General features: G+C 42.8%; 1 protein-coding gene across 1 annotated transcript; it reads right to left on the minus strand.

Moving 5' to 3' along the window:
* Positions 1-1,326: 1,326 nt before the first annotated feature.
* On the minus strand, positions 1,327-23,503 carry tinagl1 (tubulointerstitial nephritis antigen-like 1). Its single transcript, XM_083982684.1, has 12 exons — positions 23,341-23,503; positions 19,293-19,603; positions 17,317-17,383; positions 13,053-13,145; positions 12,856-12,970; positions 10,830-10,950; positions 10,389-10,539; positions 10,113-10,299; positions 9,061-9,106; positions 7,652-7,775; positions 4,564-4,609; positions 1,327-4,380 (listed from the first exon to the last, which is right to left on the minus strand). Exons 2-12 carry the CDS (start codon positions 19,594-19,596, stop codon positions 4,213-4,215), a joined length of 1,422 nt encoding a protein of 473 aa, XP_083838810.1. The 5' UTR covers positions 19,597-19,603; positions 23,341-23,503; the 3' UTR covers positions 1,327-4,212.
* Positions 23,504-24,127: the final 624 nt, after the last annotated feature.

The raw sequence follows: 24,127 nt of genomic DNA on the forward strand, positions 1-24,127 counted from the left end.
CACATCTGACTGAAAGTGAGCAGAAATGTGTGACTTTTGTTGTAAATTCTCAAGTAGGCTATATGTCACCAGAAACTGTCCAGACTGAATGTGCACTTAAGGTTGAACTGTAACTTAAATTGAGCAATGCACATATACTCAAAACCCATTAAAAAGTTTCATAGGTGAGTGATTCGGTGCAGGCATGCAAGGTTAAGGTCATCCAGGTCTGCTCACCCGTCTGTGAGGGACTCGGTGCTGTCAGTGAAAACACCTGGTAGTTTTCACTGACAGCACCTGTTGATATATGTGGCCGTTTGCTCAATGTGGCTAATTTTACAGACCTGCAATTTCTCGCACTTCAAACAGGAGGGTGCCCGCTCTCCAGGTTATAACACAGTCTCTGTCGGAGACAGATGTTTAGCCAGGTGTTTACGCAGAGGCGCAGACATGCAAAACACAGAAATTTACACTTACATAAATAGGCAAAGCAGAATCAATGTTGACAGGAGGGACGGATAATGTATTTCATTAAGTATTGTGCAGAAAAGTGGATGTTTTTAATCTATTTGATTATTCAATTGAATCCGTTTTAGAGAGAGACACACAAAACAGCATAGACTCTTTCTGTTTTAAGACCAAAGACAGAGACTGTCTGATGTTTCTACTGGCAATGTGAATAAAAAAGTGAGGGTTTAATTCTTGTGTCATACGACTATGCCTGCAGTAACCTACAATACATCACACGTAAAATAAAAGCTAGATAACTGAGTGTGGAAAAAGAGAAGTTCCAACCAAAAACCAATCTGAACACCTTTCAAATCCAGTCTTCAGACCTTCACTGCTAAATAATAGTGGAGAAAATATTGAATAAACAAACTCTTAATTATAAATACAAATTAAAACATTGTTCTGTACTTGATATAGCCTTGTATATGATTCAGATATCCCGTGTGTCCTTAACTGGCTTCAGTGTGGCATATACTGTATACATTTATGATGGATCATGCTGCAGACTCTGTGGCCTGGTCTTTCTCTGAGTGATGGCCAGAGTTATTGCGCTTAGTGATGGAAGATAACGCTGACACAGCAGGGCCTTAGAAAAACTGTCCTCATCCCACCCAGCCACGTCCTATGAGGGCTTCTCCCTGATCACCGCGCAGCCTGTCTCTCTCTTTGTGGCTCACTGATCCCAAATGTTCCCAAAAATCACACACCTTCTCTACCATCTAATCTGCATACTATAACAGACATTTTTTTCCACTGATAATATCTCTCGCTTTTCAACACAAGATACAACACAGGCTATCATTTATTGATCGATGAGACAGTGTTGTTTTTGGAAAGACTTTTATTGTGCTGCACAAGTAAACACTAATGTGGTATTGCATTTAGTGCACACAGTACAAGAGACAGAGAGATAATAAAACATTGCACAGGAAAACGAGGAAGAATAAAAGAATATAATTTACACATCTTGTCATAAATAAAGTCTACACATCAGTGACTATGGAGTGGTTCATTTTACATAAAATACACAACTTGTGAGTGGATGTCTGCTGCAACTCCTGGGTGTTTCAGAGGAGAGGTTGTGTAGTTGGGGGAAACTGTTTGGCTGAAGTTAACACCAATTTGTACGGGTCAGATACGGGTTCAGCAGAGAATCTTTAGTTGGTATTGGTCCCATCTGAACCTTTATGCAAGAATAGTCATGCTAAATGTGGCACATGTATAGTTCATGGACACTTTAATAGCTTTTACAAACCTTCTCTGCATAGCCTGGCATTTATGATTGTTAATCTGACATATTGTAAGCTACATAAACCAACACTGACAACAGGATGTCCATCCACAAAGGAAACAAGATGATTCCAGCTTTGGTCAGATCCCACCACTTTCTTCTGCATGAAAAACTCACTTAGGCCCCGATACACACCAGTTACACTGCCTGTTACTATGCCTCCCTTTGTCAAAAAGCTCCTCAAGGACAAGATGATCTCAGCCAACAGGCTTGAAATGAACATCTTAGTCTTCAGGTGCATTTAGGAAACATGACCCTGGTTTGTCCCAGAAACGCAAAAAGTCATTTATCTTACAATGATGCTGCTCTTGAGCAGGAAGGTCATGAAATATCTTATCTTATCTATCTCTGCCAGTGAGAGCTGCATCATGGTAGAATAAAAAAGTTGAGTAACTTAAGTTCTGTTCAATGATCTTCTCTCTAGCAACAAATGAAAATATAGAATTGAAGAATGCCCCCTCAGGCCAAAGAGGTCAGTTTCACATTGTTTTCTGTGTATTGTCATTTATTGTAAACCGGTTGTGCATCTCATGTCGATGGGCTTCTCTTCATCCATAACTGCCTTTAAGACTCATGAGAAATATGCAACAACTGCTAATCCATCAGTAGCTCCTTCACCACATTGCACATTGTGTGTCCATCCGGACATTTCTCTTTGCTTTTATGTCCATCTCCCTATCCGTGCCTGAAGGAGACGACACACAAGATCACAAGACCTGATGATATAGAAATAGAAAAACCTTTTGAAGTTACAGTTGAAGCACATCAAGATGTAATATAAGGTCAGCAGTAATAATACACCATGTTTTCCTTTTCAAGTGAAGCTGTGCTCGGAAAAGGTCTGAAAATCCCTCAATCAGCCGGCAATCGGTTGGAATAAAGACATCACACAGCGCTGTGACGCTATAGCGGAGACAGACGCAGGGCTGCTGCGTTGGAACCAGTTACATTTCCAGCAGAGCACAATAAAAAATAAAAATGAGAACATACCAAGCGAAACAGCTTATCTGCAACCTGTGTGACTTGAACCGGTTTCTCAGCATTAGTTCAAAGTGGCTTTACATATCTATTACAAATGAAATGCATCAAACTAAAGACAGCTATTGTAGCACAGACTGGATATAGCAGCAGCAGCACCCCGTCCCCCCCCCCCTCCTCTCTCTCTCTCCTGCTCCCCCCTCGCTGTGATCAAACAGTTACAGCTATGTAGAAGCAGAAAAGCAACTGAGTCATGAGTGTGTTATGAAAGTTACTACATACAGTACATCGTAAAATGAGTAGGAAAATAAAACTTAAAAAATATAACTGCAACAGAACGAAAAAAAAAAAACATCTTCATGTCAAAATGTAACAGTGTATACAGAACAGAGCAAATTAAGACTACTATACACATATATCTTCTTTTGCAGTGGTCAAAACAACTTTTTAATTTTTGCAGGTATCTTTTTAATCTTTTTCTTTTTTGATTTTTAATGAGATGGTGGGATCAGGGATGGCGCCGTGGCTAACTTTGAACTTTCTCATTGTTTCATAGTTTATTTCACCTAGAGCCAAGAACAAATGCTTTTTATTCATCCCTGTATAAATTTACAAAGGCCTGTTTTACTATCATAGCACAATGATTTAAAAAAAAATCAAAGGACCTTTGATTCTTACTTAAGTTTCGGTCAGTGGCATTGTCATTGTCATTCCCCCTAAAATCCCAAATCAGAGTTTTTGAGTGTGGAATGTGTGAGAAACTCTTCTGCCTGCAGCCGCCAACTCTTTACAAGGGTGTCCTCTCTTAAACCGAGGGAGTGAACCTGTGCCTGTGTGTAACTGACAGCTAAGTGTCAGTAAGGTCTTCTATGATATATTATCATGTTACACAGTTAAGCTGGGCGTGTCTTTCTGACGGGGTCTGATGTCCGATAATCTGGCTCTCAGATTCCCTACTGGATTGTCGTTATGTAGTTTCAGGTTGACACATGAAAGCATAAAAAGATCAGATTGAGCTTCTTCTTCTGTCATCAGCCAACTTGACATGAACATGTTTCACCAGATATTACGCTGAGGATTCTGGGAAGTGTGGTCTTTGGAACAGTTGGTACCTGAGGTGTTTAATTGCAAGGCAACACAAATAAACTTTTATTTCAGCTTTTTCTTTGTTTTTGGTGCCATAAACCTTGAGCGAGAGGAGAAACGGAAAAGGTTGTCCTCTTAAAGGGGTAACGGTGGAGGAGAGGAGGGGTTCTACTGATCCCCAGGGTAACATAAGGTGTAAAAACAGAGGGCTCTGGGGCTAATATTGTGGCTGTCCCTGCCAGCTTGGTGGACAAGGGGAATTGATGAACTTCTCAGACTCTTGATGTGGTTCTCCTCTGGGGCGTCACCTTGCTATGGGTGGGATAAAAAACAAAGGTCTTGATGGGGTCTTAACACCTGCTGTGTCTCTAAATGTGTCGGCGGTGATGGCGGTGATGATGGTTGTGCATGTCCTCCATCGTGATCCTGCCCCACACTCCAATCACAAATGCTTCAATCTCACACTCATTGTCCCCACGAGCGATGCGGAAGTAGCCTTCCTCTCCCCAGTTCTTTCCCCAGGAGTTGGCAGCAATCTGTAAATGTATAAAAAAAGATATTTATATACAAGCATCGTCAATAAAATTCAAATGTTTTTTTTTTTTTTATTAAATATTGATTGATGGATGATTTGGGTGTGAAATCTTTAACTTTTTCTGTTGTGATGATGCAAATTTTGAAAGAATGGTTTCTTGTGGTTGTATGTTTGTCACACTTACCCAGTATTTTCTTGATGTCCCATCAAAGTTTCTCTCCTCTCCCCACCTGTAGCACAAAACAAAGAGGACGGTTACTCAACACGTAAGAGTGTGAAAAGTCAAACAACAGGAAAACAAGATGCCCTCTGAAATACGCAGACATCAAATCAGCTGTGTCAGAGTTACACGGGAAAGGGGATGATTTCCAACGAACTTCCCACTGGGTGCAAACACTTCTCAGGAATGTGTTCACGTGGACACACTTGCCGTTATTGATAAAGAAAAGCAGGAAGAGGTGTGAGTGGCATTCAAGTATGAGAAGAAAAGAAATACTTCATCTTGAAAACAACATCCTGAAAACAGAGTATTTATAGCTACTTGCACTCCTACATCATTCCAGGAATATGAACATGAACATGGAATTCCCTTTTCCTCTGCTATTTCCATACTGTGCAGGAAGGAGAGGGCAGGTCACAGTTCACCCACTGTACAGACAGCACCCAACAACACTAATGATGAAAAACACACAATTATACACGTGTGACTCTGACTCTTATCTTTACCCTTCTCCCTCGACCAGCAAGCTTTGTTCTCAGGAAACCCTGGCAAAGCTCCATAAATTCCCATCATGCCTTGCACTTTCGTCTTAGCTTAGCAGCTGCCAACTTTCAGAGGCCTGCCACTTCTGCTCGTCATGATCAAAACATTCTCCCAAAGCCAATTCCCATCCTGTTTTTGCACTCCCGGCCTTTCGTTTCCCCAGAGACTCCCGGTGCCCGACTGCTTGTTATCTTTTATAAGGGAAAGGAATGCTGGGAAATAGAGGGGCTGGCTGGCCCGGCTGACTCTGCCAACTCAGTAGCCTGCCACCACAACGCTGGCAGATAGCGCCAACCGTCTATCAGCAAGTGACTTTATTAGCCCAGAGTTGTCCTGAGTGGAGTCAGACGTCACATCGACTCGGTGCAGACCAGTAAAAACAGCTGTGTAAACAACAGATGCCAACTACAATCTGAGATAGGCCGCAGAGAGACGGGATTTGTGTTTTTGGGTAAGGGCGCATACACACCTGTATATGTGTGGGATGAACCCATATGCATGCATGCCTGCCTGCCTGCATATTTATTGGTATGGACAGAGCCAGACAGAATCGGACCACTGCTGATCTCTTATCTGGCCTCCAATCAGCTCACTTGCTCAGTCGTGGACAATGATGGGCATACCGCTGTGCCCATGTGCCCCGCCCTTCCCCAACGCCCCTCAGCCCACCCCTGACCCCTTCTCCGGGGGACTGATCCCCCTCTCTCTGTCCGGTGCAGTCAGGATCAGCAGCCCAGACAATGCCCTTTCCACCACAGTGGACCTCAATGCTCTTTCCACAAACTTTCCCAGGCCCTGGGCTTAAAGGAACGCACCGCTATGGGATTTGGCCTATGTAAACACACTGATGCTTGTGGCTGGCAGGTTGGAGCTCAAAACACTATGTTCATCCCCCGACCCCTCCTCCTCTTTTTGCTCCATCCGTCTCTAAACCCATGTCGCGGGTACATCCACTAGCGCAAGTCGTGGCGAGGAATCACAGCATCAATACAAGGAGCCAAAGTGCAGGAGGCGTTCAGGAAAGCTAGGAATTCTCATCCTCAGCATCATCTCAACAGTCTACACGGCTCTGCAGTTTATTTTACTGAAATAGTGTAGAGATGTAATTACAGTCCACAGTACAGAGTGTGATCCTCATGCATCCACAGTCAACAGCGCATTTCAGAACAGTGTGTGCTCCTGAGGTATGTGAATTGAACAAACTAAGTACAGGTTGGAGGATGAAGGCTTTAGTGTTTATCAAACACATGCCCATACATGACATATGTTGTCATGAAATGTTGTGAAATATACATGAGAGAGGCAGGAAAAACCGTGGCTCCCTTGTAGATGGGTTGTATTTTGTCTTCATCTCTGGCCAATCTGATAAAAGCAGCTTTTATCGTAGCGCTGAACTCCCCTGTCTGGAGTTTTTGTCATTTCAGAGACTGTTTTTCAAGTCAGAGACAAGCTCAGACGCTGAGGTGCTGAGGTGCTGCGGCACTGAGGCACAGTCAGATGCTCATTCCTTAGTCCCCCATAATAGACCCATTACGAGGTAGCTGCTTATTTCTCTAATTTGAAAAGTGAGACTAGTGAGCACAACATATCATTGTCTCGACGTACACACCACCTGGATGCCTGAAAAATAAGAGCCCTGTCATATATTTGTGAGTGAAAAAAGGGATGTTTATGGCTTTTTACAGGTCAGAAACCTCTGCTGGCATTTCACTGCGCTCCAAACAACACATAAAAAACAACCACCTGTCTGTGTGGGGGATGGTCTGAATGAGAATGAGCTGTGTTTTGGCTTGGATGCGGAGAGAAGAATAAAAGAGGAAGCAGGAGGGTCAGTGAGTCAGAAGGCCAGCTGAGCTGACGAGTGATGATGGAGACGCCACGGACCAAGAACAACCGAGGCAGGGAAGTGAGGAAGAAAGGAGGGCAACGAGAGACAGAGGGTGGGGGCAGGTAATCCAGGTGTGTTAGCCGTCTGCCCGCCTGCATATTTGTGGTCGCCGTAGTTACTACATAAAGGAGGTTGGGGCAGACAGGGGAGTGGGGCCAAGGTGTGTCTGCAGCAGCAATAGACTGGGAGGGAAGATTGTCCATACACACTATATCTCTCCCTTAGCCGTGTGTAGAGAAGCTCTGAGTCGAGTCTAAAACCGGATTCATCCTTGATAAACTATCGTTCTGCTGGAAACAGTGTCCAAGTAACAAGCAAAAGTAAAACTAGACACATGAAGACTTGGATTGGGATGAGACTGGGCTAATGTGTTTGTCCAGGGAAGTTTGTGTTACAGATGCTTTTCCTGTCGATAACTCAGACTGAACAGAGGCTTTAATTATCAAACACAAACACAAAAGATCCTGGTACACACTCAAAAGCAAGTGTGTTTATTTGAAGTCTAATCAAGACTGTGCAAAGAACAAAACCTCTCTACCACAAAGACTGTGCTATGATTAACAAAGTGTTGTGTGTTTTTGTTAACAAAACCAGCTGTGTTACTGTACGTTGGTCACGTACCCAGTGATCCTGACTGAGTGTGTGCCATGTTTGCGGTACTGTTGAGGTTTGGTGAAGCTGACGTCAGTGTGTTTGTAGATCCCACTCTTGTAGACAAAGAAGTCCTCGTGGACCTCCATAATAGCTGCAAGAACAAACAGGCAGAGAGAATTAATAGGCTGCTATAACCTGCACACACACACACACACACACACACACACACACACACACACACACACACACACACACACACACACACACACACACACACACACACACACACACACACACACAATATGACTATATAAGGCATTTGTAAGAGCTCTGCTGAATCCATCAGGGGGGAGATAAAAATCTTATTCAAACTCAATTAATCTAAAAGTAATTACCTAATTTTACCAAACAAATGTTAATTTTCCCCTTGAGTCACACACACCCAAACATCAGACAGGGTGGGAATAGCTCAGTGGGAATAACCATCAGGATGTACAGCTCAGAAATTCCCTCTTTTTTGATCTACCTGCTTTACCCACACGGAAAGAACCTATAGGTTTTAATATGTGACATATATAAAATTGTCCGTTTTCATATACGCATGTATGCTAGTATACGTATATAGTGCATATATGCACAGATAAACTGCATAGGTTTCATATATGCGCATATATCCTCATGAGGATATATACGTATATATGCGCATATATGAAACCTATATGCAGTTTATCTGTATATGCACCATATATTAGCATATTAGCGTATATATGAAAAAAAAAAAACAGCCAATTTTATGTATGTCACATATATTCAAACCTATATTAAAACCTATAGGTTCTTCCCGTGTGGGTAAATCCAGTGTTCCCTGGAAGACTATGTGGAGCTTTGTGTAGGAGAGAAAGTCAAAGGCAAAAGGGAAACTTGAAATTAAGCCAATAAGTCTTCCTGGACTGCTAAACAATAAAAACAAGAACCTCAGAGGGGAGTTCCTCAGAGAATCACACACACACACACACACACACACACACACACACACACACACACACACACACACACACACACACACACACACACACACACACACACACACACACACACACACACACACACACACACACACGTGACCCCTACACTCAAGTGTACTTGACAATGGTCCAGATGGGCACCAGACAGGGAGGCGTGCTAGTAAAGGAAGGGCCCATCATTTCTGACCAGGTGACTGAGGTCAGAGTTGAAACCCCGGACACAAGCAGCAGGGTGAGAAGGTCAAACATGACATCATCCTCTGTCATATACCCCAGCACGGGGCTTTAAGGTGCTAATGTTTGGATTTGTGTGTCCCTCAGGCAATGCAGTAACACAAATATTGAAATGAAGATATTATTTACAAGTTTATTGAAGTAGAAGAGAACACACACATAAAGGCATCACCTTACCTTGCACAGGGCCATTATCCATAATCTCCTTCATAATCTCTTTTTCCTGAGAGAGAGAAAAGATAAACAGAACGATTTATAGGCCGAGGAGAGAGAGACAGACAGAAAGATCATTACATGTCAGTGAAATGGGAGAGGATGAAAACAACCCCCCTGGATGTTAAAAGTCAGATAACAAGATTGAGTCCAGCAGGGCCCTCTGCCCTTAATGCCTGGTTTATTGACTTCACAGGACAGAAACAACAGGCTGTAATGATTCTGAGAGGCATTAGCTGTCATTTAGCTCTGATGGATGTTGGCTGATAAAACCACATGTTGGCTGCAGCTCAGCAGTCGACTTTGAGTCAGAGGAGATGCTCAAAGCTGCGTGCAGGCCGGGGCAGCTCCTGGAAACAGTGTCAGTCATTGTTACACAACACTTTACACTGATAAGGAAGGGCAGAGGGGCTTCCTGCACGCAGCTCATCACCCCGGTTCGAAATAAACTCTTACGGAAAGTTGTGCTATTTGATATCAATAACCAAACAGAGTGTTTACTGACATTCACAAAGAGTCGAGTAATGTGATATTAGAAGGTAAACACAGAAATGTAATTCCAGATTCACTTTTGAGCCTTGGACTGAAAGCAGATCAGGATTATAGATGATGATATCTAACATGCTTTTTGTAAATTGGTATAATTCACTCAATGCCCAGTTTATCCAACATATTTCAAGGCAAGGTAATCTAATAAATAAGAATAGATTACTTTATAATTCTACATCATATTTCAATCAGCCTTCTAAATACTGGGTCCAACTGCATGTCTGCCTGCCTGTGAAGAACTGTGGAGCACTTAATCCTGTACATTCCCATGTTCATTCACAAGGAGTCAAGTACGCATGAGGAAAGTGTGCAAAAACACATGTAACACGTGAGAGAGATTATGTCTGCTGTAGCACAAGGAGAGAACAGGAAGAAGGAGAAGGTACAGTGATGTAATCAAAGCTGATCAGGTGTGGGATACTTGTCCGTCTGTGCTTGTTTTGCTTTGTGTTTTATGCGCTGCTTACGTTGGTTGAGAGCCTGTAAGGCGGCGTGGACTGGTAGATGTCGTTGTGGTAGTTGTGTGTGTTGGGGCAGCGCTGCGTGGCCTGCCTCTTCCCCCGGCCGATGGAGCGGCTTTGCATCATACAGCGGCCGATCTCGGCTGGCGTTTGCTGAGGAGGTCGGTACGGGTAACAGTCTTCCGTCACCACTCTGTGAGGATGGAGGGAAAGTTGCCTTCAAGTAATCACCACGACAACAAACAGCTCCTTCTGTTTGGAGTTTATTCACCGAGTGCTTACCCTCTGCGCCTGAGGTACCACCAGGCTCCGTCGATGCGACCGCCGGCACAGCCGCCCTGGTTGCGTGTGTCACAGGAAATAAGATTTTGGGGCGACAGCTGAGGAGTCATGTGACCCATTGACTGGATAGAGATTCTGTCCGAGGCCACAGCTGATGAGAAAGATCAGGAGTGTTACAAAGTTTGCAGGCCAAATATATTAAATCATGTTAGATGTTGGCTTTGTAACTAAACACCTTCAATGAATTACTGTGTGATAGCCAAAGTTAATTATTTATCAAGAGGCACATCAATAAATTCTTTTCAAGTGAAGTTGGCTTGCAAATATTTGCACAGAAGGATGGTATGTATGGTATAAGATGTTCTCTTCCTATGCTCTGTCATTGTTATACTATTTTACGGATATTTCCATGCATTGTCCTTATACACTGAATTCTTTTACCTGCAGTGGAGAAAGCCCAAGAAGCAGCACAGTTTCCCTGGTCCAGTGGTTCATGAATCTTCCCCGGCCACTTCTCTGCTGAGTTAAAGTAGGGCGGCACACTTTGAGGATCCATGTTCATCTGACAGAGGGATAGAGTGAGGAGAAGTTAGAGACAGCTTGTGGGGCCCTGCTTTCTGTGCAGAATTCAACTCACTCAGCTCTTCCCCTTATATTGACAAAACATTAATATTTCTCAGTAAAAACAGTCATTATCATAACTGACAGGTCAACATGTAGCAGCGGGACAGTGCAGAGTAACTGTTTGCCCACAACAGAACACAAACTGGTGGCTGCAATTAAAATACTTGTGGCCGGCTTTGTATGACAAGTTCTGATCACAGGCAGGTTACATAAGTCTGCTAATCAACCCTGCAGGAGAAGGGACTTATTCATAGGTGATTAGGACCATTTGGCCCAGTGTCAATCTCTGACGCTGGGGGACAGACAGGAACCTTTGATCCCCAGTCGTCTCCATGAAACCATGAGGCCGCATGGTTACATCAGTGTAAAATTAACTGAACCTCACAGTGTCCAGAGGCATAAGGGTGTTGCGATACATTTTGAATATGAATTATTGATTTCTTCAATACAGATAATATCAATCAGTTGCCACTTTCTTACACTCACATTTGAGTCTATTCATTTGCCATAGAAGCAACAAAACATCTCGTTAAAGATCAAGTTGACTGATAGAGATTTCTACAGATATCATGATGATATCATTATTATGAATTCTTCTGCACTATGATTTGATCTGATTTCATGATAGCTCTGATTCAGAAACTAAGCATTTATCATCAATTTGATGATGCCTGCTAATTGGTAGATAAACAGGGTCAGTCTATTAGGCTCCACTTCAGGCTGGATGCTCTGCTCATGTCCCAGTTATGTGTGATGTAGCTGCCTCCTGAGCTGCATTCCTCTGATTAAACGGTGAGGTATTCAAAGCACGAACAGCCACCTGATACATAGCTCAGGAATGTGCTACTGGTCAGGGAGTTGTAGTAGAGGAAGGACAAAGTCCGAAAATACAGGCACCTGAAGGAATGCACCTAAAGGTGTGGTAAAAGAGGAGACCTGGCTGTACGAATAAGGTGCAAGGATGGTAACAAACTTGAGTCTTCAATTTTCCATCCCATTATACAGTAGTCTGCAGACAGACAGACAGGAAGAAGCGTAGGAGAGAGATTTATGAATGGGTTACATGGCTCAGATCTGGTTCCTGGCACAGGTAGGGACACGCTGACAGCGGAAGGAGGAGGGGGAGTTGTGAGGGTTTTTTGGGGGGGAGGGAGAAGTTGAAGAATGCTGGGAGAGGTAAAGAGAGTGAGGGGTGAGGATGGATGAAAGGAAGGGATGGATGTAGGGCGACGGCGGGGAGGTGCAGACTGAAGAAGAGGTTGCTCTTTATTCTCCAAGCAGCCGGCCACCATCGCCTCTATCTTTGTCTGACGTTTTGGTTCCGTCTTATGTAATCTGTCTGGCTAAGATGTAAACAAAGACTGAGTGGATCTAGTAGGCGGAGGTTCCTACTGTACATGGAGACGCCATCACAGACCAGCAACAAGGCACCGCAATTAAGTGAGAAAGGTTTTGATCAGTGATCCTTTGTTGTTGTAGATCTTAAAGCTTGATATCACAAATCTCAAATTCAGAGGGAGTATCAAGAAGATTTTCAAAAAGAGTTGACCAGTTACATTTTCCTCTGCATTCTTACCTGGTAAAACTTTCTGCTCTCCTCTACCAATATCCCCCACCACACATAGGCACATCCCCCTCCACTTCCAATTTCTTAATTTTTGATAAACAGTGCATTCAGTGTATTTTAATAAATACTCAGCCTCTTGAGACTAAAGCACCAGGCAGCTTCTTTCTTCATAACCTGTCAAATATGCAAGTTCTCCTTTTTGGACCCCACACATATTGTACTTTCTTCCTAAATCTCCAAAATGATCCTCTTTTGTGGATGCACACTATCCTTTACCTGGATCTCATTCATGTTCATGATGGTCCTGGAGGGTCTCTGTGTGCCCAGACGGTACCGGATGCCCTCGTCCAGACTCATGCCATACAACTGACTGTAGTTAGCTGCCTTCCACCTGAAAACACAATGTTTTTTTAAAACAGTGCATAACTATGATATGCCTTTAAGTATGGGTGTTCATGTGTGTTTGTTTTTACCCATAGTTCCCTCTGTTGACAGCGTGGATCATGTCAGGCTCCATCAGACAGGCGTTCTGCTCACACTCCCATCGTCCTGTGGTCCCACATGTACTGCAGGAGCAAAGATGAGGCCATTAAAAGACAATTACATCTGTGGTCACATAGAAAATAACTGCAATTTCCATATTTATACCAAAGCTAGTGAGCCAAAACAAGAAAGACCAGATATCAGACAAAAATGCAGAGTCTCAGTGGGACTCCTAAATAAGAAATAAATTGCGAGAAGAACGTCAGAAAAGAGAAGGAAATGTTAAAGGGAACATTCAGCCTTTTACGGCTGCAGAATGCAGATCCATTTTTAGTCAGAGCGAATGAAAAAGTGGAGATGATGACAGACGAGATAAGAGCACAGGATATTAATAATAATGTCCACATGTTTACTTTGGGGATGCTTAAAAATAGAGTGTGCACTGTGTACTTTCTGATGATTCACTACAAAGGGGTGTGTGCATGCGTAGATACATGCATGCGTGTGTGCGTTTGTGTGTGTGTTGAGTCATACGTGTGAAAAAAAAACAAAAAAGTTGAAAGCATTAATATCAAAACAAAAGCTGTGCATCAAAAGTCCTTCCGTTTTAAAAGTAAAAGCAAAAGTATTAAAGTAGAATTACTTAAAATAACACATTCTGAGAAAGCATTGGATTATCATTTGAAACCTTAAAAGTTTTGGATGAAATTTTCAACAGAAAAGCAAAGCGCTTTCCCTTTGAAATATAGCAACAAAGAAGTATAACATTTTAAATACTTCAGTAAAGTACTGGAAAGAAAATTAACTTGAAGTTATAGTATTAGTTTCACCAGAATGTAATTTTAATTTTTTCTAACCATTAATATAAAAATGATGTTTAACTTTTCAGAAGAGTATTTCATGCCTCATACTTTCTTATTAAATTATTGGAGGCGTCAAATTTTATGATATCACTCAGAGACATTGACATACTGATTAATAATTTCTAGCTAGCCTAGAATCTAGAAATCTAGTTAGTTGGTATGCTCAGCATAAGACAAGCAGCCTGTTGTGTCCTAAGGTATAAAAAATAATGAACCTACTCTGGCTGTTTTACATCTTTTAACTGAATTCCTTTCATTCCTCTTAGAAAATGTTAAAACTTTAATGGTGTTTTCTTGATTGCTTGATTGTGTGACTGTAAAAAGTTGCTAAGCCTATGAATTGCCTATAAAGTGATTATAAATGACTGTGTGCAGCAGCCACAAGGCCAGCAGCCAAATTGGGAATATTATATAGTGTGAGTGTGAGAGAGAATGGATGAGGGGTGTTCCCACACAGGCATGTATGTGCCACCATCCATAATGTCTACTGTGCATTAGACATCATGTTTACAGAGTAGGGAACCTTTCCAAGAGGATCATTAAACACACACACAGAGTGCAAATTCCCCTTTAGTCACACTGAATCATACAGGGTGTATCACCTCTCAAACTTCACTCCTCCCTGCTGAGTCTCTTAGACACATGTGCAAATATAATGTTCGAGCACACACCTACACACAAAATATACACACACACACACTGGCAGAGATTAGACTGTCTGCCCGGCATCCCACAGAGGACTCTGTCTGATGGCTTTCATTAGGGGAAAGACACAATGACCTTTCACCTCTCTGTCCAAGCAGCAGGACCAGAAGCATGCAGCTCAGTGTCAGTGGGTCACAAACAGCAATAAATTCACTCAGCAATAGCACTGGACGCGCACACACGGACAGGAGTAATGACAGACTTATGGAGACGGGGGAAAGAGTGTGAAATATAAGGGTCAGTGGGAGGCTATATTTTACATTCCACATCCCCCTCCCTGCTACAGACAGCCTGTCCACCTATGAGACCATACACACCTGGGTGACAGGAGTTGTATTGTCCCAGAGCCATGTTTGTGTGTTCAAATACACATATCAACACTGTCTGAGAAACTATATAACGACATAAAAAAAAAGTTGAAGCATTGGCTGCTGTCCGATCTGAAGTACAGAGCAGAGCTGCTGCTGCTGCCAAATCTGAGCTGAGATAGTCGCTCCTGTGTGAGATTGCCGGTGCGAGCAGGAGGCGCCACGTTTCAGATCATTTGGAGGCGATAAGAGCTATCAGGATGCCAGCAGCACGGGCAGGAAAAGGCCTCAGCTGGAGATACCATTAACACAACAAAAGACAGCCACACTTATCACGGTACATCTTCACACACATGCACACTGCTGTAAACATGACATTGCTCTAATAACTTATGCTCAGTCTTGTTGAATTGTTTCTGTCTAGCACTAACGCTGATTTTTTTTCCAGAATTGGCTGTTGACACTGACATCAAAGCACATCAATTTTTGCTTGCTATTTTTTGATACTTGCCAAAACTTTTAAAAGTTAAAAAGTAAAATCGGTGAAGACATGTGAGAGGTGCAGATGAGAGAGAGCGTGGGCTCCATCACAGTTAATGAGAGACTAAGGAGGGAAAAAAGGGAGAGCTGCCCGTCCACTCAAGGCGGAAGTCCCGTCCTCCTCCTCCTCCTCCAGCTCTGTATCCAAGAGGACGCACATTTGGGAAATCAATAAGTGAAGAGAGTGGGAGCAGGAAAAGGGAGTGTGTTTGTTCCTGTGTGCCAAAGTTGTGGTGCAATTTTTCAAGCGTCCATGTGTATTGCCTTAGCAAGCACGCGTGAGAGCGCATGTGCATAACGCCCTTTTGTTTGTTGGTGAGAGGGGGAGTTAGCACATAAATGCTGTTTTCTAGTGATCCAACAACGCCTGGGGTTATTTTTAACCATGCAACCGGTTTTTGCTTCCACAAGTCTTTCCTCAGGAAAAAAATGTTAGCCGTGCCATTCATCAACCTGCATCCTCGCCTATCTACACGCCCATCACACCCTTCAGGTCAAACCAATTTGAGCTGCTCTGATAAGAGCCACACTTCAGCGCTGTCAGACAGACACAGCAGCTACTGCAGCTGAGCAGGGAGGGAGCTCCAAGTGGATGATGATGAGATCAGCGGGGTCAGCCTGGTTTACATTGGACATGTCATGACAAACAGCTTCAGTGAGTTCACATTGCATGAAACTAAATATAATCCTGACACACAAATGGATGTTAAATCAATATTTGTGTGTGAGTGTGCATGTTCGCACACATATACACTCACAGGGCTTTTGAGGAGCATCAAATGGCACAGATGTGAGAAGCCACAGTGAAGGACAGGTGAGGAATTTCGTTTCCGCTCTCCCTGCCTTCACTCACATAACCTCCCCCGTCTCCTGTGAGACTCTCAAGGACTGTTTTATGTTTCTTTGACTGTCGTCCATATACTGTAGTTCAGAGAAACAGCTACACACAGTCCGTTGCTCTAAGTTTGTGCAAGGCCATGGGAATAAAAGTCACTTCACAGGCCACTGAGAGTGAAACTGAAAAAATGGTTTTCATACCACATTAAGATCATAAGGGGAAGAGTTGTTTGTAAAATATCCATCTGTCCCTGAAGTGGACAAATTGATACAACCCTGTTCAGCAGATCACAATATCCAGGCTCAATTACTGTGCATTAGAGGGCAGTGATTTTTATTTTCAAAGTACTCTGGGCAGTTCAGGCGCTCAACAAAAAGCCAATTACTATGAGGAGACACTGTGATTCTGTTGTATTCAAGTTGAACACTGAAGCTGACGAAGCTAAATGGTATTCAGCCATCAGTTATGTTGTTGTTGTTGTAAAAGACCTTTAATGAACAAAAGGTTGGTGATTGCTCAGTGTGTGTGTGTGTGTGTGTGTGTGTGTGTAAAATGAAGATCATGTGATCAAAATGTGATTTCCCTCAGGAGCATGGGTATTTAGATATGGATATTACTCAATAAGGCCACCAATGGATTTGTTTTCTTTACAAAGATTATCTGTGCGCACACATACACACAACTTGTTTTAAAATCCAGTACAGATACCAGAGGTTTTCACAACACCAAGTCATGTGCACAGGCAGGAAACTGTGATCTTATTGGTAATGGTGCGTCCATAAAAACATAGCGTCATGGGCTTGAACAATTTACTCAGTAAAATATCATCAAAATATAATGATTCATGTCAAGTGTTATAAAAAGGAGAAAGGGGGAACAGTCAAAGGGTGAAGGAAAATGTTTTTTCAAATTTTAAGCTACTTAAGGGGACATTTGAGGGAAAGCCCAGGAATTAAGAGATTGAAAGAGAAAATTATGGAAAAAAGAGGGGTTTACATACCATAAATTGCAGTTCTCTTTGTATGTTTGCCCTGTAAAGAACCTGTTGCCATTTCTTTCGCAGACACCTGAGTGGAGACAAAGAGGGGCATCTTAATATATGTGGGTTTGCTGTGGCTAAACAACAAGGGTCTTGCCACTAATCTCACAGAGAGAGCTTCAAATACAATCACAAATAAAACCTACATGTACAGCACTCTCACAATGAGTGTAATACAAATACACACTGGCTATATTCATCCACCTGCACCCACAACAAAACATGTTCACAGTAACTCCTCCAGTGTGTGTGTGTAGTCTGTGTGCAAGTGTATACACAGAATATGTGAGGTCTAAGGAGCTCTGAGCTCCAGTAATCCAGTGTAGGAATGTGGCGTTAGCTTCTTCCCAGGCTTCCCAGGCCCTCGTCATGCTTTAACCAGCTTACGCTCAAATTCACCACCTCTTGCGAGAAAAAAATATATTGGCATTTGTTGAGCTGCGGCAGCCAGGGTTGAGTGCACACTATTACAAACACACAAAAATTGATCCAGGAGTGACACAGTGTTGGCGTTCGTTTTTGAATGAAGTCTGAACCTCGTTTGCTCTCGGGTTGTGAAAACTATACGTCCTCGGTGACAGGCTCACATTGACACATTATCTACTACCTGATTTACAGCGCAGGGTGCTGTCAGTATGAATTTCATGTGGAATTTACAGCATGAAAAATTTACAGTGTGAGAAGGTTTCCAGGTCTCTGGCGTGAGGCTGTGAGATGATGGTGTGATTTATGGCTCAGGTCCTCTGATATACCCCCCATCCCACACACACACACACACCCCCAGCTGTCTCAAACAGCTCTGTCACAACTCAGTTACTGCAGAGCAGCCACACACTTGCACTGAGGGGGTTTATTATGGAGGAGGCAGCCTGCTGAACTGGCACTATGTGATTTCATGTAATGGGTGGCTGTGACTTTTTTATGATGTGTACATTTTTTTTCAGTTTGATTTAACTTCATTTAATTGAACTCCACTGGTGGTGAAAAATTGAAAATTATATACTGACTTTGACAACATAATGAGCGAAGTCCAGCTGAATAGAGCTTTGAATACTGAGTTAGAGACCACAACAAACTGTGACTGGAGCCCAGCGATAAGAGAAAAGAGCCATTGTAAAGATCTGTCACTTCCTTTCTTTAGCTTTCATAGCTTTCCTCCAGCCTGCACAGCTGAATATGTGTGAGTGTGTAATAGTGTGTGTGTCCCCACCTCGTGATCCCCCTACCTTGTCGCCCAGGGAACACATACCTGCAACCCCCCTCTGCACCCGTTGTCTGTCTCTTCCTCCCTCCACATAGCCCACATTCTTTCTCCTGACCTCCATTCATCCTTTCATCCACCCTCCCTCCCTGTGTCTGGGTTAATAAGAAGCCTACTGTTCCCTGCTCTGTTCTCAGGTAGGCCTCTGCTGGCATATTTTACACCTTTGCACTAAGAGAATGGTACTTTTAATGTGAAGATATACAAACATACAGATAGCTGAGCTGAGCTGAGGCTGAACTCATCTCCTTAGGGAAAGAAAGAGGTCAAAATGGTGAGTGTAATACTTCTTATTGCTGAATGGGCAATAGTTATTATTTCTGAGATGTATTGTGTAGAGACAAACACTGTAAACAGTTACTCTCTATCTTCTCCAGAATCACACATGTTACTTATAGAAAGCAGATGCCTGTTTTTTGAGAAACAAACTACATGTAAAGCTAAATAATGTTTATTGATAGAAAGTCCTCTTCACTTCTTCCCCAATTTTAAGTATTTTTCTTTCAGGCCAGTTTAACAGAGAGCAGGTATGTATTTGTAATTCCTTTTTCAGGTGTCATGCTGCTTTGCATTGTGGTCCAGCACAGAGCTTGTCAGCATGGTTCTCTGATGCTTTCTGGCTGAGCTTAACTAACTCCGACAAGCCCACACATACACATTGTGCACCCATACTTACCAATGAAAGGTGGCTCAATGCCCAAACAGTGTCCCCAGAAGTCAGGGCAGCAGTCCGAGACGGTGCGGTTGCAGAACAGGTCGCAGTAGCAAATGGTGTCCAGGTAAGGCACCGTGCACAGGTCGTCTCTGCCCGGGCAGCAGCCTCCTCTCCTCTCGCAGTATGAGCCAAATGGGTCCCTGATTCCACCAACATGGAGAGGGCTGGCAAGCTCCCTCTTGGTCCTCCGGGACAGGACTCTGTCTGCAGTGCTGTCCCCCACCACCAGGAGCAGCACCGACACCATGAACAGGATGAGCTTCATGATGAGTCTGTGAAGGACAGGTATCTCAGGTCATTCTTTACCATTACTATTTCAGTATTATAATATTATATATAATTGCTATTATAACAATGAACAGATTGAGTGGAAAAATATTTGTGGAAGTTGGCCCATTTTCCTAAGAAGACACACTCCAACTGCTCCACACTTCACAGACGCGAGGTGAGGAGGTTACGCAGCGAGCTTGGTAATTGGGGTATGACTACTGCCAACACACTGTCCTCCTCCTGCAGTGGGTAATTCACATACACACTGCTGCATATACACTTGATAGCATATGTACATGAACACACGTGAGATAAATTTTCAAAGCTGGCAGCAAATGTTCCAAATAGAGACCCACATGTTCCTTGGAGCATCATCTGCTTACTTTTTCCAACTTTTCCTTTCAAGCTGCCAAGACAAACAGCAGCTAAATCTGAAAATGCACTCAGCGAGAAAGTGATGAAAAACTTGATAGGGCATGATAGAAACAGAGATTGCCTTCAGTGTGTTGCTTCATGTATGAAGGGTTAGTTTTCTACCTGGTTTTTTGTCCTCTGCTCCTGTGTTTATGCTGGTATTTAGTCCCTACTGCACTATCTTTATTTTTATTTACACAGCACCAGTTGCACAGTAGAGCCATATAAATCCAGCTGCACTATAATCACCTTGTTATTAAATATTGCACTTCTATCTGTGATAGACCTGCCAGTGCACTCACTTGTCATAAGGAGGGGACGTTATCGTCCAAGATTAGGATGCTATCGCAGTCACGGAAATAAAGTAATGTCCTGCTGTCAGAGCTAATCTGTCATCCTTTCGGAAATAGTCTGGGTAACAGACACAGTCCATGTCAAGTATGAAGAATTAAGTTTATCTAAATGCCATGTTGGGGCCTGGCAGCAGGGCAGCCAGAGGGACTGCACACATACAGTAGATGTCTATTCAATACAAATCATATGATAATCATACTTTTGCTCCAGCTGCAGTCTCACAACAAGCATGTCAGACAAATCTGAGAGACTTCACATAATGAACGCTGTGTTACAGTTTCTTTATTTTGGTTTTAATTGTTACACAGTTAATGTACAGTACTGTGCAAAAGTTTTAGGCACTTCAGATGTTTAGATTCTTATCCATCATCTGAGAGACCTCTGATGGTCTGATAATGACCCAAAAAATTACAGTCAGTGTCAAAAGTAACTATTTCAATTCACAAGAAGAGTCATGCAACAGTTGGTATAGCTGCCCCACAGATTACTGATCTCAACATTATGGAGTCAGTCTGGGATTACATGCAGAGACAGAAGACAATGAGACAGCCTAAATCTACAGAAGAACTACGGCAAGTTCAAGATGCTTGAACAACCTGCTAGTCAAGTGTATCGATCAGAACTGGTGCTGTTTTTAAGACAAAGTGTGGTCATACCAAATTATGATTTTATTTAGGTTTCTTCTGTTGACTGAACTTTGTATAAAGTTAATCTTAATAAAGACTATTGATGGTATTATTTTTGAAAGCATCCTCACTTTACTTACGGTGCCTAAAACTGCACAGTAGCCTACTGTCTGTGTATCAGTACCCTAGCCCAGCTTGGTGTTTGTGTGTATGAGAGACGAGCACTACAACTCTCTCTCTCTAAGTCTTGACAAAGGTCAAACAATCATCTATATGTATGGTTATTTGCTCGAGTGCATCTGTCTCAGATTACTGAATGGGTGAGTCTACGTAAGGTTGGACAAAGACGAGGGGTTGGCCCCCTGCTTACATAAATAGCATCATTAATTATCCAATCAGATCTCAGAGCACAATAGACACTCCGCACATAAAGCAGGGCTCCGGAAAAGATCTTTGCTGTGCTGTTTTCTGCATGACTGCGCCTTTAGACGAAACACACACACACATACCCCACATTCACACACACACACACACACACGAGCATATGGCAGCATGGGATGGGCAGTTCTCCTCCTTTACACAAGTGTTTTGTTGTGGCAGACTGTGAGCAGCAGTGCAATAAAACACCCACCAGTCTGCTCAACAAGCTGCTGAGGCCTTCAGGTCAAAGTGTCCGTGTAAAACCAAGTGATGGTCACAATGACACCTGCTGACAGTCCCCTGTCAGTAGCCTCCTCATACAGCACAATTTCCGCCATAAATTCTACCGCTTAATTATAAGAAAACTTGTGCTTTGCAAAGTTTGATAAATAAGAAACAGCATTTGACTCTGAGTAATAGATAATATCGATTAGATTAGAACACATAATGCACAGATGTCACAGCTCATTTTAAACTTATGGTACATGGCTTTTACAGAGTGTCAGTGAAGCTGCCATATGGCCCATCAGTGGTCCGGACAGCTGCAGCCAAGCTACTGATCCCACTCTGAAGCCACAGGACAGATGAACCCTTGGCACAGCCGACACATACAGTACAGTACACACTCTGAAACACACACACGCACGCACACACACACACACAGATATACAAAATGTACATACACATATATCACTCAGAGAACCACAGAGTCAGTAGGAGTGAGAGTCACAGCTGGACTTCAGTCACAGCTTCAGGACCAAACCACACAACCTACAAGTTCTTGGCCGCTCACACCACTGTGGAAAATCTCTGATTAAAACATTATAAAGGGTCAGTTCACCAAAACTACAACACATTCTTATATCTATTACTATTTCTATTACATTTTATTCATTATTATTATTATCATTATTATTATTATTATTATTATTAGTGATATGTGCGATTCAATGAAAAAAAATCACCACAGACCTTAGTGAACTATTTTTAAAAGTACTTTCTACTAAATAAATTACCTCTAAGAAAGATTTTACAGCATATTGAAATATTCAAATGCGATTTTTCAATGCCATCAGAACCCGAAATTTAAAATTTGTTCACTGCAGCATTGGGTTGGTGAAGAGGTTGAAACTCTGTGAGTTAAACTCTGTGTTATACTGTAATTTAGGTGAATTTAACATTTATTTTACCCTTGTTAACACATGTTCTGTGGGTGTACGCTTTCACTTTCCTTCACACTACTGACCTTTGAGATATCTCGGCACCACCCACCAGATGAGCCTGGAATCTTGGCTTGCTATATCTGTGTAAAAGCTCTTTCAGCTCTGTTTCCTTCTGTGTGACACAGACCCCAACTATTATCTGTTCAGCTCTATTTTCAAAACACCCACCGGGTCAGGGCAGTGGACAGCATTTAGACTGCTGTACAGGTGTCTAATAACACCTGAACCACAACAGTTGAGTGAAGAGATTACTGCTCTTGATGTATTATCAGTCTCGTTGTAAATGAGCAGCCACACACTCAGTAGACCCAGTAAACTGCTGAAAAGTGAAATCTAAATCTCAGCTGTCTCATTATCACTGTTCTTGAATCTATTAATAACATCTTGAATAATGTGTCCTACTGTACAATCCCACACCCTGAAGGCAAATATGTTGCAACGGTAAAGACTCGATTCACCTAGTAATTTCTGCGCCTTTGGCTCAGTAAAGAAAGAAAGTAGTAACACAGAGAAAGAGGATGAAGAAAAGACAAGGAAAAATAAGCAAACATGTACTGTAGAATAAAATAGTTTAAAGGTTCCCTCTAATTCATAAAGTAACTTGAGGGAAGTCTGTGACATTGAGTTTGCACCTGCTTCGGATCTGGTCCGAAACAGACCTGCTGTGGAACAGAAGAAAAGAAAAGTGAACAGTTTATTTACCTTGAGCTGAGAGAGAAATCCGGGTTTTGTAATCCGATAGAAGCTCTGTTGATGTGTTGCTCGGGAAGTCACCCACAGGTAGAGTCAGTTTGGGTAAAAAGTGAACCTCCCTCCCAGCCTCTCTCACAGGATCTGCTCTGTCAGGCTCTGTCTTCTCTATATACAGGCAGTCAGTGAGCAGTAACCACTCCGCCCCTCCGACCCCTCTCTCCACCCCCCACTTTGCCCTCTGTCCCTTCCTTCAGTGCCTCCTGCTCATTCTCCCTCCCTCCCTCTCTCACATTCACACTCACATTGCTTTCCCTGTGACTCCCACAGGTCGGATATCTCCTCATGTCTTTCCCTTTCTTATCAGGCTGGAACCGTTGCTTTGCACTCAGCCACATCTCCATTCACTGTGCTGCTCCTAATGCTATTCTCTTCCCACTGTCACTTTCTACAAACAGCACTTCCCTCTGCACTATCTGTTGCTTCCCCTGCAGGGTCACATCTTCTTGTGGCAGACAGAGTTAAAACTGACCTCCTGCCCACCACCTAGTGGTCACTAGTTGGAAAGCTTCACCCCAGGCAGCCAGGAAATAAATTAATAGCCTGCAGAGGACTCAACTTCTAGAAATGTACAAACTAGCCCTAGGAGAGGGGGTTCTGGCTGAAGGTTTAGGGAGGCCAAAGTCCCTGACCGCTCAATAAAAGAATTACGGATGTTTTCCCTCTGCATGACTCACATGTCAGTTGTTTTTAATCTGTTTACATCCTCTGTCTCTGTTTTGTCCTTTTAAACCTGAAC

Source organism: Trachurus trachurus (genome assembly GCF_905171665.1).
Source record: "Trachurus trachurus genome assembly, chromosome: 11".
NCBI classification, from domain to species: Eukaryota; Metazoa; Chordata; class Actinopteri; order Carangiformes; family Carangidae; genus Trachurus; species Trachurus trachurus.

Coding starts and splice junctions, on each gene's coding strand:
- tinagl1 (XM_083982684.1), bottom strand. CDS start 19,596: ATGAAGCTCATCCTGTTCATGGTGTCGGTGCTGCTCCTGGTGGTGGGG. Junction 13,146..17,316: donor AAAGAGAACTGCAATTTATG/GTATGTAAACCC, acceptor TTGCTCCTGCAG/TACATGTGGGACCACAGGAC. Junction 10,540..10,829: donor TTGGGCTTTCTCCACTGCAG/GTAAAAGAATTC, acceptor CTTTCTCATCAG/CTGTGGCCTCGGACAGAATC.